Source organism: Limulus polyphemus, unplaced genomic scaffold, assembly GCF_000517525.1.
Source record: "Limulus polyphemus unplaced genomic scaffold, Limulus_polyphemus-2.1.2 Scaffold652, whole genome shotgun sequence".
In the NCBI taxonomy this organism is placed as follows: Eukaryota; Metazoa; Arthropoda; class Merostomata; order Xiphosura; family Limulidae; genus Limulus; species Limulus polyphemus.
The window spans coordinates 262363-283255 of record NW_013666262.1 but is presented as its reverse complement, the minus strand read 5'-3'; the positions used below and the strand labels follow the sequence as shown (position 1 = coordinate 283255).

The 20893-nt window shown below is 32.3% G+C and overlaps 1 protein-coding gene across 1 annotated transcript in view; it reads left to right on the top strand.

Annotated features, from left to right (window-relative positions):
* Nucleotides 1–3466: 3466 nt before the first annotated feature.
* The window catches only part of LOC106459720 (cytoplasmic FMR1-interacting protein-like), a 252512-nt gene continuing 235085 nt past the window's right edge, over nucleotides 3467–20893 (top strand). Inside the window, exons 1-2 of the mRNA XM_022386248.1 lie at nucleotides 3467–3648; nucleotides 8125–8350. Coding sequence (XP_022241956.1) covers nucleotides 3578–3648; nucleotides 8125–8350 — 297 coding nt within the window. The 5' untranslated portion in view covers nucleotides 3467–3577. The remainder of the gene's footprint in view (nucleotides 3649–8124; nucleotides 8351–20893) is intronic.

Below are 20893 nucleotides of genomic sequence, written 5' to 3'. Positions count from 1 at the left end.
GCTAGATAAGGAGGTGTGAGTATCTCCATTAATAATATTATCTATTCTTTATCTTCTAGGGTCCCACACCTGTTTATCATTGGATACCATTCTGTGGCTGGAGCTGCCCAGGCAGGTGTGCTTTTGTCAAACCAATTCTGCACTAGCAACCATTAGCACAATTTATTTTATCTAGGTTACAACAGGCTCTGTAGAAATGAGGTGTTTCATAAGACCACTTAGAGGCAGACTAGGTGGATTGCCACTTGTGAACTATCATGAGTAAAGCAGAAGGGGATCCTGCCCATCCCTGCCAATTATTGGATTGAATAAATCAGGGTTGGTTTGCTTTTAAAAATTTAGGGAACTTTGTTCATCTATTGCATTATTTCCAGAATATTGTTCCTTGAGACCCTCCAAAGTGCATTACCCCCCTCATTTCATATTAGTGGAGCTAGAGAGCCCTTACTTTGCCTGGTTTCTAGTTGCTGGGGTGGTGGACAGAGAATATTCCTCCAGATTGTTTGAGTGACTTTCCTCCACTCTTCGAGAAGAGGACAAAGTTGGGGCCCTCCTTCCCGGGTCTCTGCACGTTTTTTCCCAGATGTTGATGTGAGAGGCATCAGATTACATGGGAGCCTACTTGTAATAGCAGTTCATATTTGATGCTCTGCTGTCAAGTTGGGTTTTGCATGGCCCTTCTTTTTGATCAGTATCGGTTCAATACATTGTTCATGGAAGAGGGTCTATTGTCTTCTCATAATTCTGAATGAAGAGTGTTCTCATCCTGGGTCCTTGATTCCACATAGTTTGTTCCATGTCCTCCCTATAATTCTAGGGAGTGGAATTTATTTTGCCCACAAGGTTGAGGAGAGAGGATAAGTGTTGATGATTCCAGACTGGATGAATTCTGTTTCCTCAGGTTGAGTATGGCATACAGGATTTTGTGATTCTGAATTTGGAGTGTTGCCTTTTGGACATTTTCGAGTGTTTGTTCACTTTAGTGTTGCTTACCTTCTTGCTGTAATTCTGGTGGCTCAGAATGCATCACTCTAAAGCTACAGGTTGTGATCCTCTCTCAAATATATATATATATATATATTGTGATCCAAGTGCCCTAGCAATCAACAAGGGATTTAGGACCCATGGCTCTATAATTCTAACTCCGAGCAGTAGAACCTCATCTATCTGGTTGGGGCCTGGCCTATTGTGATGATGGATCACATCAAGTTCCACCTGAATGGCACAATTTAGTTTCCGGGTGAAGAGCATACCTGTTCTGGATGTAGTATGTTTCCCCCAGTAGGGTGCTAAACCTCTGTTGGTGTACCCATGATCTATGTAGACACTTTATGTATGGATTATGCTCTCACCGGCCCCTCCACCTTATCAATGTGGGTTTCTAGCTGTAGTGTGAAAAGAGGTAAGTATGTTTTGGAATTTAAATCAAAAATGTATTTCCATTAATACTTACCTTCTGTCACACTCTCCTGCCCTTCCTCTCCACTGAGTGCTGGGGTTAGTGACTGCGGACTGGGTCAGTCTCCAAAAAGTGATAACATTATCTGAATTAGGTGCTTATATACAGTACCAAGATAGAGGGTGCAATGATGTAGGTGGAGAGTGTCATGTGGCAGATATCGTCAAGGGCAATTAAGTGGGGAATAAAAGACTGGGGCAAGCAAGAAAAGTTCAGGCTAGTGCTTAGATGGAAGGAAACCCTAGTAGTCGTATAATAAATGTAGTATGAGATGAGGTAAGTATTAATGGAAATATATTTTTTATTTAACAAATTTAATGTTAATATTTTACTAAGGCATTTTTGTTTTACAGTTTTGATGATTGTTTATCCATAGATACAGTTTTGAAAGTATATCTTTGAAACAATATTTTTTATATAAAATTATTGTAATAGCTCAAAGTTGGGATAATAAAAAAAAAAGATCAGATAATAAGATAGAAATGATATTCCAAGTATTATATTTCTGTTTATAAGATGGGTTTATTGATTGTCTTTAATTTTTTTTTTTTAGTTTTAATAAAGAAAAATTTGTAGAAGTAATATTTTATGCATGACAGTTTATCTCTTAGTTAACTTTTTGCTAAGTGAATGTAATACATTAAATACATGTTGCTGCCAAACTTGTAAATAAGTTGTATCAAGGGTATTTTAGCTTGTGAAGACATAGGAGTTTTCATTTTAATAGATATCTTCTACCTGCTTCTAGACTGTAGTGATACATTGGCTTCTATATTGATTGCACTAACTAACAAAAAGACACCACACTGTTAACAACAGTAATTTCAACTGAAGAATGCTTCAGTAAAGAAGCTGAAATGTTGTCCCACTCCAAAAAACAGACAGGAGTAGTCCATTAAAGCCAAACTCTATTCGTACATTAGTTGCTTTTAATTTTTTTACCAAACATTTATTAAAATAATAAAAATCAGTAACACAGTAATGGTAGTTTGACTTAGTAACAGTGGTAGTAGTATTGTTTTTCTTCATCTTTTGCTTTTTCTGTAACTTCATGAGTTATGAATATAAATAAAATGTGATATTGAAAGTTATGTAGCATTGTAAGTTTAAAAACAACAATAAAAGTTTTGATAGCCCTTGAGCTAGATAGAAAAATAGTAATATTTCATATTCTAAGTAAATGTAATTTCAAAAATGTACATATAATATTTTATAAGAGACAAAAATAAGAAACTCTATAACCCAAGTACTTCCAAAAGCTAGACCTTCCTTCTTCTTAAGGTGAAATTGTGTAATGTTGAATGAATTTGTTATAAAATGTTTAATTAATAACATACTAAAAACTTATGCAACCTAACTTAATTATATAATGTATTTTTGTAAGCTTTATTTCAATACTTGTTTGCTAGAGAAATCTGCTGACACTAGATATAAAAAGTATATAAAAGTAATTCTAGAATATATGGAATGTTTATGATTTTTAATGATCCAAAGATTGTAAGATATCTTGAAACAAGAATACATTATAAATATGAAAATTGTGGAAGCATTGAGTTAGTTTTTGGTTTGTTCAGTGATTACGAAGTTAGTAAAGTATTCAGATCATTGTTACTCAATTGATTAGCTGTGAAATTTTATTTGTACGTTAGTTGTAGTGCCATTAGTGAGTAAATGTATGTTGAAAGGGAAAAACTTCATTTGTGAACTTGGCTAGAACTGTGAACAAGTAATAGTAACATGTAGCAAATGTTAAGGAAGAAATAAACTAATCTGTATTGTTACATGGACTTGTTTGCATTATTTTCATTAAATAATTTAAAAGATAGAGCACATTAATGATAGAGCATATTACAAAAGTATTATGAGTAATTGACAGTGTTAAAAATAAGGCTTTATATTAATGGTTAGGTTAGAATACTACAGTTGCAATGAATGTGCATTTTACTTACTTGCCAATTATGTACAAAAGGAATATTAAAAAGATTAATATGAGATTAAATATTTTAGAGGGAAGCTACGGAAAGGTTTTGTGCTGAAGTGAAACGACTATGCCATCAAGAAAAGAGAAGAGACTTTGTATCAGAAGCATATCTTTTGACTTTAGGGAAATTCATCAACATGTTTGCTGTTTTAGATGAGCTTAAAAACATGAAATCCAGTGTTAAAAATGATTATGCAACATATAGAAGGTAAGTTCATATACAGCATTTATGATAAGTACTGTCTTTTGGGGTTACCATTATGGCAAGTCTGCTATCCATATTAAACCATTTCGTTTTTCTTTCAATTTAGAAAGAAAATTTTGAAAATGTTTTACACATCATAAAACTAAACTTGATCCTACGTATTTATCCTCAGTAACAGGTGCTAAGTCAGGTTGTCTAAGCTATTAAGTGCTGTATAGTATATAGCAAATTTCACCTTAGTGTGAGGCTGTTTTATAACTGTTGTTGGGGTGGAGAGACAACCAAATTTTTATAGTTTTGTATGTGATTGACCTAACTGTGGGAACTTTGAGAAACAGCTTGGGTCTTTTAATGGATATATTTTAAACTATTTTGTTATTTTGCTTTTGTTTTTTTGTCCTGTGTTTGGCAGTCTGCATGGTGTAAATTTATATTTGGATTTATTTCAGTTTTTATATTAAACACAAGTCCAGTTCATTTCTGTCTTACTTTCACTTTTGATTTATTTTTGGTAACTTATATTTGCTGTTTATTGTTATATCCCATTCATTTTAATTCAGTTGAAATAATTGGCTGTCTCAGTTTTGTCTGGTACCATCTCTTTAGTTCTGTGATACATAAAGTTACAGGTATTCACAATAAAACAGACAACAAGGGTAAAACAAACAAATTCAAGTGAACAAATATTTTATCAAGTAAATGAGTGCTGAGGTTTTTATCAAACTGGCTGGCTTCTTTGTTCTGTATTACAAACCTTTGAACCTGGTAGAGTGCAGTATTTCAAAATCTGAAATTGCAAGTTTCTACCATTAAAATTTTTAAATCTCAAATTGCAAGTTTCCACCATTCAAATAAGTATTATCTTAGTCTAAGTGAGCATTAACATATTAACCATATTGCTACAGGTTTTCCTATGGGTAGGGGTTAGAAAGTCATCATCTTTGTAGACTTACATTCAAATTTCTATTGAACTACTATTTTATGAATGTATGTCAATACGTTTGGTAAATTATAGATTATAATTCAAGTCTTAGTATTATACATTAGTTTAATTCTTAATTTAAAAGTAAATATTAAAACAAAGTTTCCTAAATCTTGAATTTTATATATGTGGTACGTTGAATGCAGCTTTGGTTCAAATTAGATGTTTGTGATATCAAATTACAAAGTTTATAGTTTTTTACAAAATGAAACTCAAATTACCGATATTGACAAGTTAGAATATAAAATAAAAACCTCCTACTTTTTCTATTTTCTGAGATATTTTATATTTAGTGAACCAAACAAAGTGGCTATGTCCACCTCACCCATTTTTGGAAATACTTGTCTCTTTACACCTAATTCGCTCTATCTCGTGTGTTTAAAACCAGTGGAAAGCTCAGAATTTCCTCCACATGGTTTTTAGCCTTTGCAGAGTGTTTAATTGTAAAACTGTCTTTTTGGTTGTAGACTCGAGGAGAAGAGGTAAATAATATTTTTAGACCCAAATACAGCTTAATTACTAAGCCTCATAAATTACAGTTGAATTCTATGGTATTGATATAGTAATTTATGATTTTTTATTTCAAAATGCATATATAAAACCTAAAAAAATTATTTCGTTTTACATCCTACACTTACGAAATTCAACAAGGCTTAGAAAATTATGGCAAACGAATACAAACTTCGTAAGTAGAAGAGATCATTGTTTTCTATATTTCTTTATTTACTGTTCTACGTTTTAAGAAAAATAGCTGAAATTTAAGAATTTATTTGTAAATAGTAATAATATATATATATATATATACATTTGTGATGTATTATAACCAAAATATCTTTGTATTCTACAAAATACTGGTCAACTGGAACATAGCTAAGACAGTTGCACTTTGTAAAGGCCAGTTTTATACTATTGGATACAGTAACATGAGCTGCACATATATTGCATGATTGCAACTTCTGTAATGTTAGTGAGACGTGGTTGAAAGGTCAGTAAAATAAAAACAAGATGTATAATTGTGTAATGTTACAAGATTTAAGCCAATTAGAATAAATGCTTCTGGTTTCATATTATAACTTGTAGTCATCCTAGAATAAAAAAAAAGCATGATTTAGATCTATTTTCTAATTTTTTATGGTGGTTACAAGATCGGTCAAATTGACCAAACCCATACAGAGATAAGATAGAGAAAATAACAGATAAAATATACATTTTTTTTCTCAAAAAATATTTGATAATTATCTGGAGGTTATTAGGAGATTATAGAGATTTTGTACATGAAATTTGACAATTTTCTGATGCATAAAAGTATTTTTAATCTTAAAATCAAAATGTTTTTGCATTTTGGATAGTCAACATTTGAAAAGAAAAAATGCACGAGTAAGTTATTAATTAAAAAAGCTGATATTTTATGTATGAAGGTTGTAATGTGTACTTATAACCCGCAAAATTTTGTGAAGATGTGCATGCATTTTAACAAGTTGCATTATAACTGCTTTATGGTTACTTTGTTAGATAAAGATGGGTGGAATCTACCCAGACTGTAGTGAAAGAGTTAATGGGGTTAAAACTTATAATAACTTATATTAAATGAAACAATCTTATTAACAACTAAAAACATAAGTATACAAATAATTGTAAAAAGTTATTTGTATTGTATGCCAGTGATTGTAAATATAGTTAAACTGTATGTTGAGGTGTTTGAATCAAAACAAAGATAAAATATGTAGATTTAAAGAATAAAAAGTTGAATGGAAAGCTTTACAAAAACACTGGAAGACTTAAAATCAGTAATTGAAATCTACAAGAAAGATAAACATTTTTAGTTGCTACTTCAAAAAGTTTCACAATGTAATATTTTCAACTTTATGAAGCTACTAGGTGATACAAATATCATATAATGAAATAAGATATCTTGTAAAAGCTACATAATTTCTATGAGATTCATCCCAAATTTCAAAAAATTTCATCCAATGGTTGTTTTATTTGTGAAAGACAAAAAAAAACAAACACATTAAAACAGGAGCATTGAATGGACTCTCCTGGGCATTTGAGAGTTAAACAAAGACAGGGTTAAGCAAGCAAGTATAAGCCCCTGAGAACAACTTTTATTCCATTTATCTTTTATTTAAGCTACAGGATTATTAGAGGTTTATTATTTTTTTACGTCCTATGTAAAAGGATGCCAACTAACTATGTGTAGAACATGTGGAACAAAATTTAGAAAACATATACTTCAGTATAAGTAAATAGATAGAATCGTTTTTTGTTATGAAAGGTAACTTAGTAAAGTGTATTTTGATTGATTCTAGTTATGATCTTGACTTTTAGTTTTTATATTCAGGCTTATCTGTGTGCTCTTTGTTTTCAAAGGTAGTAGTTTGACTTACTAGCTTTTAGCTTAGTTGGTAAGCACTTGTCTGACTTGTGACAAGTCTTAGGCTCACATCTCAGCCAAGGAATTAATAACAACAAATAGAATTGAAATTATCTAAAAAAACACATCTGTCATAGGCAATCACATGAACCTGATATAAGGCCTTATTTATGATAATGGAAGGATGTAGTAGTTTGAGTTGGTTGTTAAAAGGTACTGTGTTAGCCAGTTCTGGTAGAGCACTCACTTGGCATGTTACAGTTGTCAGGTTCAAATCTGAGGTGAGAAAACATATATGTTATGAAAGTTAAAATTACCACATTAGTATGGAGCTTCACACAATTAAAAAAGAACACTATGCCAAGAAAGTTTATCTTTGTGTAACTATGAAAAAAATTTAAAGTAAGTTTGTATGTTATTTATTGGGGAGCTATTTATTTTTCTTTCTCAGATTTGATATTGCAGAATAATATTCTTTGTAAATGTCTGGCTTTGGGATTTTTGTTATACATAGGCTTAGTAATGAAAAACCTTCAGTGTGTGTCAAGTGATGAAACTTGTAGTAATAAATTATGTATATGCAAAAGAAGATATTTCACACTCACCAGAGGAGAACAAGGACATTTCAATATTGAAATATTCATGAGATTAGTCAGTATACTACAAATATTTTGTTTCAGAGTTTATTAAAAAACACATTGTGCCAATATAAGTTATTTTTTGTAGTTATATTTGAAATCAATGGCTATGTACTTTATTTAATGGAAAATTAATTATGATTCTTACACATTTTGTGCAATTGAAATGTAAATTTTATTTGATTTTATGTTTTTCGTAGCAGATTATTTTTAAACATAAAAAGAAAGTTAAAACCTTACTTATGTCAACTATTAAAACATTAACTTTATTATTTATGTGGACCTAAGCATTAAATAGTTTTAATTCATATTGATTCCTTGAAATTTTGAATTTTTAGAATGATGGAACTAATTTTTTTCAAATCTTGCTGAACAAGAAATGAAGAAAGAAAAACTAAATCAATGTAACTTTGAAAATAACCTGATGACTATTTTAAAGGAGTGAAATTTTGCAAAGACCACCCTTTTTATCCTTGTATTTTTAGAGCTGCTCAGTTTTTAAAGGTAATGGCAGACTCTCAGGCCTTGCAGGAGTCTCAAAACCTCTCCATGTTTTTGGCCACACAGAATAAGATTCGTGACATGTTGAAAGAGAACCTGGAAAAGATTCCAGGCTATGAAGAACTTCTTGCTGATGTAGTTAATATATGTGTTCACATGTATGAATCCAAAATGTACATGCTCCCCAGTGAGAAACACATGTTGATCAAGGTTAGTATGGTTTATACGTGTCTTACAATTATTTTTACTTGTTTCTTTTTAATTTGCAAATTATATTGTAAATTAAGTAATGAAAACTGATGTGCTTTTAACCATTAATCAGAGTTCATGGCTCCCATGGGTTATAGAAACTGAAAATTGTATATATTTTACAGACAAAATGTGGGAAAAGTCGGTGAATTTCATTTGATTCATTGATGCTTCTAAGATGTGGATGGCAAAAAATAATCATTAACACCAGCAAAATCACAAACAGATTAATTCTGGAGTATTTAGCTTGTCAGTATGCATATTTTGTGCATAAACATTGTTGTGTCTATATCAGTCTATTTATCACTAATTTTGTGGAATACAAAGGAAGATGTAATACTAATAGATGTTGTAAACAAAAGCTAGATTCCCATTGAGCATTAGGGCTTTGTTTTTCTTCCTAAAACTAGGTCACAGAGGATTGTTTTACTGCAAATGAAACCTGAAAGTCCTTAACAAATTGTTGTTTAGAGATAGGCTGTTTATAGTAAATAAGTCATTTTCATCTTACAAATTTGGCTGAATTAACAAAACAGTCCCTGTTTCAGTAGCCATTGAAGGAACAATTACTACTGTGGATGTATGTACCCCATTGACATATCTGTGTAGGAAGGATTTGAAAGATGTCAATACAAAAATGAACAGTTTGGTTATTTTGGTAAAACCTGGCAACTCAAAGATAGAACAATTCTTCACTGTTTGATGAGTTTTTCTTTTAATTTCATGATAGTAAGTGCAATAGTTATATAAAATAATAATTTTTCAGTAATTTCTTTTTGGAGAGTTACACAACATTTTATCTTATAAATACAAATGTAATTCATTTCTTTGAATTTATTTTCCCATTGACCATGTGTTCCCTAGTAATGTTTATATTGTGAGTAAGATAAATTTATGAATAGAGATCCAAAATTTTGGGAATGTTCAAAAATTAATTGGAATTGAACTGAAAAAGTAATGGCTACATCACTCAGTAAAGGTTTACATAAAAAGAGTAAAAAAAAGAGTATTTGAATGTGATTCTGTGAAGAAACTGAATAAATAAAGTTACAGACGTAATCAATAAACACATAACATACTTAAAGAAATTCACTATTAGCAAGAATGAACATGGAGATAAGTCATCACTCCCACAGATAAAGCAGCTAACAACTTTGTATTCATTTGTAAAAAGTTTTATATTATAATTTTGTGTAAATAATTTGGGTTTAAATTGAATGTATTAAAAACCTTCAAGTAACATGGTTTATGAACATGTTAAAAGTGATATAAAAAGTATCATTAACACATTTAAGTTTTATCAGACTCGTGTACATTCAGGTACATCAAACAGTGTTATACCTAGATTATTTTAAATTACCAAATTACATAGAACACTATATAAATACAAATTTATTGCTACAATTAAAATTGCCATGACCAAGGGTTTATTAATTATGGTAGGTAATGATCTGAAATACCTTAATAAAAATTAAAAGAAATATTGCACTGTTGTCAGTGAGGCAGCTGATATTAATCTGCTCATAATCATCAACAATTCCATTGAATGTAAAAAGAGAATTCCGATACGGAACATTACCACCACTCACATAAATAGGTATTCTTGTTCAATGCTGCCCTCTGTATGCAAAAAACACATACAGCATTGAAGCTCCCACCCATCTTTGAATTGACTCATTCAAATGCATCTCACATGCAAATCAACATGTGACACCCCTCCACCACTAGGAGTGTGACACACTGTTATCGCATGTGACTCCCTCTATTCAATTCTACCAAACTATCACTTCTCGTTTGTCTGTACTTGTGTTTTAACGTTTAGTTTATGTTCTCTTCAAGTGTTTTTTGTTTTTTTTGTATCTTTGTATCAGTTTCTCTCAATATCTTTACTATTTATTATACAATAATGATATTTGTAACTTGAGTTATTCTGAAGTGGAATTATTTTATACTTCTACCCGGTTACGGAACTTATTGCTTCATTACAACAACTTTTTATTTCCTGCTGCAAACACAGTGGTGTTTGGTTATTCATTTTTAATTATGAATTTTACATTACCACTTCGGGAATTTAATGGCTTTAATTTGTCGGGAGATTGATCATCCAATGAACTGACCTTCATTGGGCCTTGTCTTGGGTTTGTGTCCCCCATACATTTTAAAATACAGTCTGCCAACTTTGGGAAGATAAGATGTTATACCATTATAGTTTTTGAATAATTTTCTTGTATATTATTATCTGTAGTTATCTGGGTTCCATAACATAATTAGGTTAAATATCTTTTCTTCAACACATAGCATCACATACTTGTTTAATTCACTATACAGTTTCTTAACATTTTCACTATATCGACTATTTCATATTTGTCTTTCATTTTAGTTTGTACTTCTTACTGTTAATTTTATTTGTGAGGGCCCTTGGGGACTGGGGTCCATCCTACTTGCTCCCAATATTGATTGCTTTCCTTCTATAATGGCTGAACCCATTTTCAGATGACCTACATTTTGCCAGTTTTCCTGCACCTTCTCATGGATTGCCTTCCAGGCCTTTACTGCTGAATCTGCTAGGCCTATCTCAATTGTTTTTTTCTTAGACACATTTCACAGTATGTTCCCCCTCTCATGACATTGTTTCATGATGATCTTTTTTGTCTCTCTTTTGAGAGTGGGTATTTGCATGCCTCACCCTATACAGGCTTTAATTCTATTTTTGCCTCAGCTTACCATCAGGCAGATTTTCTTCATGATTTTATGCCTATCGACTCTCCTATAGTTAATGTTTACCTTCCACCTCTTTTCATAGGTGTTCCACTTATTTAGGGATTTTCATTGGATATCTCCTCCTCCTTCCCTCCATATTGGGGTGTTTGCATCTTCAGTTCTTTCCCCCCACAAATGGCTTCTTTGCTTTTGGGATCTTCTTGGGTTGGCCATTGCTGTTTCTTTACCAACCACTGCTAATAGAGACTTATGGTCATTTCTTTTTCTCGACCGATCCAGTTTTTGGGGCTACTCCTGTACATTTAGTCACATGGGGTATCTGCGTTGCTATGTTCCATATTTTTCAGTTGCTCTTTTGGTTCATTCTGAGATATTATCATCTGTATTCATTTTATTATTTCTGGCACATCCCCATCCTTTATCAGTCTTACATATGGGTTTTCTTCATTTGTCATGTATACTTGATGCTGATTGGGGTTCTGAATCAATCAGTCCCACTTAAATTACTTCTTGGGTCCTCCCCATATTAATATGTAGTCTCCAATCACATTTGGGTAGGCTGTTTCTGAGAATGCCCATGTTCTACGTTCTTATCTTCCATTTTTTTCACTACGTGATTTGGTACCAGTCTTGGCCTTGACCTTTGGACTTGTTTTGGTTCCATATGTGTTTTGTGTGGCAGTCTGCATTTTACCCACCTTCCACATTTTGGGGAATTTTACCTGCACCATTCATTGGATGTCTAACTTTGGTTAGCTCCTACCAAATTGGGTACTCTTAACATATTTATCTACTCCTTCCACGGTTAGCTTGGGTAGTTTTCTGTTACCCCAGCCTTTACTTTGGATTTTCCTCCTAATTTTCAACTTTCCCTCTTCATCTATATGTGTTGTTATGAGTTTATGTTAAACAATCGTCAGTCTTACCCTCTTCAGGATTATGTTTCTTCCCTGATGCTCATCTCCAAAGGTGTGGAGTGTGGTCCAATCAGTAGGAGGTTTCAGACAATTTTCTATGGAAAAAAGATCTAATCCCCTTCACACCTGGGTGCTTTAGTTCACTCTCTTCCTCTTGTCTGGATTTGACGACTTCAGTTTCATTTCAATTTCTTGACAGTGGTGGCTTATATCACTTACCAAGGGGACACTCATTCTTGTTCCCTTTGTGATAAACATTGGATTTCGTTTTTTGAACCCACACACTTGACATACATCTCCTGTTGGGTTGTCCAGATGCTTTGTTCTCAGTGCTAATTGACTTTACAGTCCTAACACTTTTTCCCTAACAGTGACCTCTCAATCCTCTTAATTTTTGGTGGCTCTGCTTCCTGTGGGGCACTCCTCCACATGAAGTTTTTGAATCTTTTATCACTTCCCAGTTAGTTACTTCTTGTTTTTGGTCTCTGGTTCATCATCCCAGACTATACTCACCCATGGACTACATGAGTAAAGCAGAATGGGATAGCTGCTTATCCCTGCCATGTCTTGTATTGAATAAATTGATATGGTATGCTTTTCAAAATAGGATTTCTTGTTATCCATTGCACTTTTTCAGGCATTGTTATTCCTCCAGACTCTCCACCTCACTTATTCTTCTCTTTTCTTCTAGTGGAGTTAGAGAGTCTTTAATACTTTCTAGTTCCAAGCCACTGCAGTGGTGGACTGTGGAGGCATTCTCCTGTATGTGTTAATGAAATAAATAATATAAATATACATAAATGGTTATAAAACCATACAGTTGAAAGTAGGGCAGTGGTGTTCTGCTGATGTAGATGACAATATATCCTCCACTATGTAATAATGAAGTGAGCCATCAAAATTACCATTTCCCCCATTTGATTGGGATCCCTCATCCTACCCCCACATAGATGTTGATTCCCAGTGGCTGGGTTTTGAATTTAGAGCTGAACTAATCAACATAAGTCCTCACACATGTATTATAGATGTCTCTATTCCCTCACTGTTTTATACTCTTCCTACTCCATTTATGTTGTAGGTTAGGATGGAGGTACTTGCAGATTACTACAGTTCTTCCCTTTCCTCTATCCTTCGATGTTCTTATTATTCTGAGGATGTTACTGCACTTTGTGTGGTTCCTGTCATTTTATATTTGAGTGAGATGGTTTACATTCCACTGAGATCTTTTTGATGCTGGATGTTGTGTTCCCAGATTGATCAATCAATTTCTCCCATTGTTATTATGTGTTCCATTCATGGGTCAGGGGTATGAGATTCCCTCCGGTCTCATGAACTTGAGGAGAATATGGTATGATCCTTTTTCCTACCCCCACCAGATGGCTTGGTTTTGGATTGAAGTTGACTTGCCGCTAGCATGATCCTCTTTCCTACCCCCACGTGGATGTTGGTATCTGGTGGTCAGGTTTTGGATTGTAGTTGACTTACTGATGATATGATCTGCATCCTACACACACGTGGATGTCGGTTCCCAACATTATGGGTTTTGGAATGTAGTTGACTTGCTGTAGACAGTCCACCATACCCTAGCTATTCTACACCATTTTTATGTTTTCCAGGATTAAGTTTAATCCATATCGTATGGTTTGAATCCATATCCTGCCATAGTTCTCTCCCACTTGGATGTGCTCCTCCGTCTTTCTGCCCATATATGCGACATCTTTCTACAGTGGGTCAAGAGTACACTTGGTGCAGTTTCCCATGTATGATCTTCTACTTCGAGGATGTATTCTTTGTAGTGTCTTTCGGATACTTCTTTCTTTCCCTTGTACAGGTCCCTCCACCTTTCTAATGTGGGATTCTAGCTATTTATGTGAGAGGAGGTAATGAGCCGTATTGGGAGTTTTAATTTTCCTCTACTGAAAATGTATTTGCGATAGGTATTTACCTCTTCCCACCCTTCCTTTCTGCTAAAAACTGGTGCTTTCATTTTCTGCCAAACCTTAAAGTAATTGTTTGGTAGAATTGAATTGAGGAAGTCATATTTATCAAGAGAATGTGTCACACTCTTATTGGTGGAGGGTTGTTGCATGATGATTTGCATTTGAATCAGCCGATTCAAAGATAGGAGGGAGCTTCAAGGCTTGTGGCATGTGAAGAAATTTTGTACATATAGAGGGCAGCAGTGAACAAGCATAGTTATTTATGTGAGGGGAGTTAATTATCTATTGCAAATACATTTTCAATATAGGAAAATTATAACTTAACCCTATCAACACGGGTACCCTTTACTGCGCATGACACAAAGTTTTAGTGTCTTACATTCAAAATTTTATTAAACAACTTTTTGTTTATGTTATACCAATTAAAATAGCATAAAATCTTAGCTAATAATCCATATTTTAATAGTATACAAGTTTTAAGTTCTTAATTCTAAAAGTAAATATATAAAAAATCCTGAATTTCCACTAGTGTAACACACATGACAAATTTTTTCTTAGCATGTCATCATCCCTATTTTATCCTTCACCTCTCGAAAATGTACGAAATTAAACGTAAAATGCTTTCTATAAAATCATTATTGCTCAAACAGACAATAATTTTTAAGGCCTTTAATTTTGTTTTGTTACAGAGCTATCAAAGAGAAAATCAAACCCCTCCTGCCACACCCACTTGTCATATCCTTGATAGTTCTCTCTTACATTTCATTATATATTATTTATAACCAATAGAAAGTCAAGGTTTTCATCTATCAAATGGTGTATTGTATAACATTGGCTTTTGAACAAATAACTGTCAATATCACTCTGAGTAGCAACTTCTTTCCCATGGGAAAGTTAACAACTAGCTTGGATGAATTTCTAACTGCTTTTGTCTCATAGTTAGAAAGCCAGGAAAATTTTTAGAAGTAAGTGAATTTGTCTACTTTTTGCATGTTATTAATCTATATTCTTTGGTGTATTATTTAAGTAAATAAAAATTGTTAAGTGCTTTACTATAATCACTAAAAAAATTTAGGCTTAACTCTACTCGATAATCGAAGGCAAGAAAAAAATAAGATTGCGTAAGTACTTTATTTCTTGTTTTTCATTTCTATTCTTTATTTATTATTATAAAAGTAACTGAAATTAAAAGTACGGATCTTTTTAAGTTATTTAAGACTAGAATAGGTAAAATAAGTAATAATAATGATATAATTAGAATTGTTCACAAAGCATGCACACGAGCAGCTCGTGGGTAATGTAATTTGATAGCGTAATGTGAGCTACATGTTCCCCGAATGATTTGCAACTTATAATGGCACGGGTAGCAGTTCGACATGGTTCAAAGGGCAATAAACCAATAAAATTTAATTATAAATACATGTATAATGTTATGAATTGGAGCTACTTAGGACAAACAAATGTAGTTTCAGGTTACAATCTGAAGTCATACTAGAAAGAAAAGAAGGTTAATTTAGGTTTATTTTGATTTTTGTTTTGTTTTGTGGTTACGAGGTCGGTCGAATTGACTAATCCAGTTTTGATATTAGGGTAGAGAAAATAACATAAACTATAAGGATTTAGTGAAAAAAACGTTTGAAATGTATTTAGGAGGTTTTAGGGATTACACAAAGGAAATTTGAGATTTTTGAGATGACGAAAAGTATTTTTAATTTTAACATGAAAATTACTTTGCACACGGACTGTTCAAAACAATTACTCAATATATTCAATTTATTTTATTTTAGTAAAAGTACTTCACTAAGAAATATGACTTTTTGTATGTGAAAGACTTGTAATATTAACTGAAAGACTGCCAAATTTGGTGAAGATATAGCTAATATATAGAGAGTTGTAAGTATTAAATTTATGTTAACTTTAGATGAGTACAAAAGGTCGCATGATTTGGTCAAATCAACCGACCCCATGTTGGAAGAGTTAGAATTTGAAACTATAGCAATAGAAACATTTCATTTCATTAACCTTTACACTAGTCTTCTTATTGTTAACATTAAAAAAGTCTTTCATCAGCAATTTCAAAGTCATTTAATAAGTTGGATAAATTACTGTTATGCATCAGTAAACACCCAGCTTTTTTTGCCAGTGTCATTCACAGAAAGTACCACTGTTTTACAATAAATAAATTCTTGCAGGCTTTGTATATTTTACTTGATGATACAATTCTGCATTTGTGATAACATGTCTTCCAACAGATACAAGGAATACCAGTGGAAGGTGACTAGCCTACAAGTTGTAGATATGTATTTATTTAAACTAGAGTTTTCATACAATACATACCTTACTAATAAAGACTAGAGTAAAGCTTTCCACATGAGTCATGCTTGCAGATATATAGATGACATTCTTATACTGAATTATCAAGGTTTTCTGTACACAACTTTACATATTTTTTCATCTGAGTTCATTCTAGCAAAAGTTATTTCACTGAAAACGAAGCACAAATATTTAGATTTAGTTGTCTGCATCATTAATCAAACATTGATGTTTAAAGTTTTCAGAAAAATTGATATAAATTTTTCAAATATAAATATTCGAAAAAAGTTATGAATAATGTTTACTGCTATCAGCTTATTAAATACAGTAGAAATTATTCATCATAACAAGATTTTGTAGATATAGCTCATAAACTAACTTGCATTTTCCCATAATTGAGATTTCTCATCATACAAGTGAAACACAAAAATTATTATACTTGTAAAGTATCAAATTAGATAGCTGTCCTTGCTATTCAAGAGCCAGGTGATGTCCTAATGAGATCACCTGTTCTAGTTCTAGAAAGCAAAAGTAATTTTGAGTGCTGTGTGCAATGCACACTGAGCTGATTGGCCTTTGTTTTCAGTATTTAAGAATTTTTTCAGTAATTAATCATAGTTAGAGATATAAGCATTAGTGTTTTTTTAACTGTTTTCTTATATATTCAACAACATAATAAATATATAAAGAAAATGGCTTAAACTTTCATTTAGACTAAATTTTAACTTTGAAAAACATTAAATATAATTTATTATTTAGTAGAAGTTTAAATTTTAACTTGTATTACACCTGTAATTCTTATAAAGGTATATATGGTTGTAATGAATTATGTCTGTTTACCAATAAAGAGTGATTTTCTACAACTTTGTGTTGGTCTTTGCTCTTAGCAACAGGCTCAGTCTAAAGTAAGAGATAGTCAAGCTTCTGCTGTCTGATACAGTTTATAGTGGATCTTTTTTTTTGCAATTGCTACCCATTTATTCTGAGGGAAATAAGGAATTTGAGAACACCACAAAAGTGACAAATCTAAGCTTATGGACACTCAGATTAAGTATATTAATATGAAATCACTTGTGAAATGGATTAAAACTTAAGAAGGATAACTATCTTTTGATACAGTACCTCCCTACAGCCCATAGTTTAAGTTTGGGTAGTATTTGTAAACTGTGTGATACCACCCTGTATTAGAAATGTGAAGGTATAACAGATCACAAAGTACTGTTACTGCTGGTACTTTTTACTGTTGTTATGAGAAGTTTCTCCATAATTTGTTACTTAGTACCTTTGTGTGAAGGAAACTTTGGACCTAGAAGTTAAAATGGTCTTTGAGTTCAGTGATAACAGTCTGTGGAAGAAATATTGTCAAACTTGTAGCTTTTGTTTTTAAACACATTATTATTTGTAGATATCAATGATTGCCTTTGATGATAGTTGTGACAAAATGAAGCTATCCAGTGATAAAGTGAATGTATGGTATGTTGCCAGTTCTGATATTTTGGATTCTAGATGGTGATATAAAGTTATAGAACCTAAAAAACAAGAAAAAAATTTTGTCCCTAAATTTGAGATGAAGATAGGAACTCAAAAGAGAAACACCTGTGTGGGATGCTGATCATAAAATTCAAATGTACAGATGTTTTTCATCATGACTGATTGAAGGGATACAGTTCTAAAAGAGCTTATTGCTTATCTGTAGAAGTTACCAAGTATAAAATACTGTAGTTTCCTATTACAGTTACTGTAAAAGAAATTAACAACTTCTATTTATAGTGCCAGGAATTTTATAAGAGTACAATTGTTTCTTTGTAATTATATTTGAAATTTATGAGATAATAAATGGTTTACTTGATTGTCAAAATGTGAAGCTCTTTTAGGAAACTATAATCAATGTTTATCAAAACAAGGCTTACATAGGCCAGATATGCTCTAAAATTTTATGGATGGTTTATTTCTATTTATTTACCAATAACATTACATCCAGAAAATAAAAATATTACCTCTTACTGTGACTTCTTATATAAATTGTTAACAGAACAGATACTGGACAACTTTAGCCTAAGGACAAGAATAAAACTGAACCTCTTGGTGCAGACATCAGAATCTTAAAAATGAAGCATCTGGTACTGGTAAAATAGTCCATATAATAGATAAAGTCCACCAAATCTAAGTGCTTTATCATATTTTCATGGACAGTGGAAAGAATAGTGTTATGTAGTAGTATTTAAAATTTCTTAAATATTTATTGTATGTGATAATATTAAAAGCTACTGTGTTTTGCGAGTTAATATTTTTGTGACTTAAGAACTTGTGAGTGAAAGCAGAGAATAATATGAAATATTATGTCAACCACACTCCATCTGCCTTATCCAGTACTGGATGAGGCCTTTCACCCAATAAAACACATGACCATGCCATTATTTTCTAGACTGTTATGATGTAAAATTTTGATAGTACTTAAGATTCTTCTTGTTTAGCTGTACTAAGAACACAGTAAGGAGGATTCATATTCAGTAATGATGTAATTTGAGGAGTCATGCTTTCAGCTAGAGCTTAGAATCTTCTGTCAGAATTATTAACAAATCAAACATGTAGCCATAATACAGTGTGTTTATATTTCTTAATTTGAATGGTTCTAGTTTGGGATCATGATTTTGTTGAAAAAGGTTTCCTGGCTTCATTTTCCTTTAGCAGATTCTCATATTGATTCTAATTAAAATGCAAGTTTTGATTTATGGTTTTATGTAAAATAAGTTTAAGCTATGCTAAACTCTTATACTTGCAATGGCTTTTTTACACCAGTTTTAGTAATGTAATCTGTATTTAAAAATATTAACTAAATTTTATAATACATGCATCAGATTGCAAACATAGATATTTAATGATGGAAAGGGTTGTGTATTCCTTGTGATTTTAACAGGGTGGGGATAAATCTATAGCCAGTCATATGAATATAACAGATATTCAAGTATTCTTTTGACATTAAAACTTTAATTTACAAATGCACCTATAATTGATGTTTTCTTTGAATGTTAATACATTACAGAACGTTTCAGTGCAAAGTTATTTTATTCTGCAATTATGAAAGCATTTATTGTATGAAATTTTAGCATTTGAAGAAATATATATATATATATATATATATTGTGCTAAACCATTTTGGAAAAGTAAGTGAAGGCATGAAAAAAATGTTATTTTACAAAATGCTACTGGAAGTAGCAAAAAAAAGAGGTATGGTATGTAAAACATAAGTTTTTTCTTGCTCCTTTAATTTGGGAAGGTAAAGATTTCTTGTTTACCAAAATTTTCAAAATATAATTTTTCATTGTTATATGCATTGCTATGTTTCTGATAGCCAGCTAATCATACATTGTTAAAGTTCATTTTGTTTTGCTATTTGTGGATCTGCCTTTTAATGTCGCTGGAGAATTCCTTTAGGTTTGTGCTAATTGATTATGTTTTACATCTGTTGTGTAAAGGTTTAGAAACACCTGAAGATTTTCTCCCTTATTTTTTGTTAATGGAAGTAACTGGGTATAGGATGATAAATACACTTTGGGAGATTTGATCCTAACCAGATAAGTATATAATGCTTGATATTCTCAGCCTGAAATACTATTTTGATTTGGTATAGATCTTTCTCATCTCTAGAAGTAAGATTATGACCTTTCTCTGTCCAATGCATTTGTCAGACTCTGATTTAAGTGTTGTGTCTGTTTCATATTATACACAGTGTGGTCACAAGTAAATAGACACCACCTTTTCAGAAAAAATGAAAATTTTCAGTCATATTCACATGAATTGATATATTTATAATTTCATTAATATCTAGTAGATCTTCCTTTCACTTCGTGGAGTTCGTTAATCCTTTGGGGCATCGTGAGAATCATCTCGCCAATTTTAGATTGTGGGATTTTTGCTCACTTTTGCTTCAAAACTTAAAGTAGATCGCTCTTCGAAGTTGGTTTTTTTGGTTGTTTCTTGAATTGCCAGTTGAGTATGGCCCAGAGGTTTTCGATTGGGGTTCATGTCAGGAGATTGGCTCGTCCAGGGCAACTTCTGGATACCATTTTCTTCCTGCCATATTTGGGTGTTTCTAGCAGTGTGACACGGTGCTCCATCTTCTTGTCCACGAAACCCGAGGAATAAAGTGGCAAGAGTCCTTCCTCCAATATTTCGACGTATTTCGCAAAATTTATGTTGTCAACGCACTTCACTAAGCTCGATCTCCCACCAACCCAAACAGCTCCCCAAACCATCACGCTGAAACCACCATGCTTCACAGTTGGCTGCAATCTGTTAAGTCAAAACTCTTGGTGAGGCATTCTTCAGACCCATATCCTTCTACTGTCTGAAAATTGAGTGAATCTTGATTCATCTGAGAACAATACGGTCTTCCAAAAGTCCAGAGGCTTGGTCATCATATCACTGTCCGAAAATTGAGTGAATCTTGATTCATCTGAGAACAATACGGTCTTCCAAAAGTCCAGAGGCTTGGTCATCATATCACTGTCCGAAAATTGAGTGAATCTTGATTCATCTGAGAACAATACGGTCTTCCAAAAGTCCAGAGGCTTGGTCATCATATCACTGTCCGAAAATTGAGTGAATCTTGA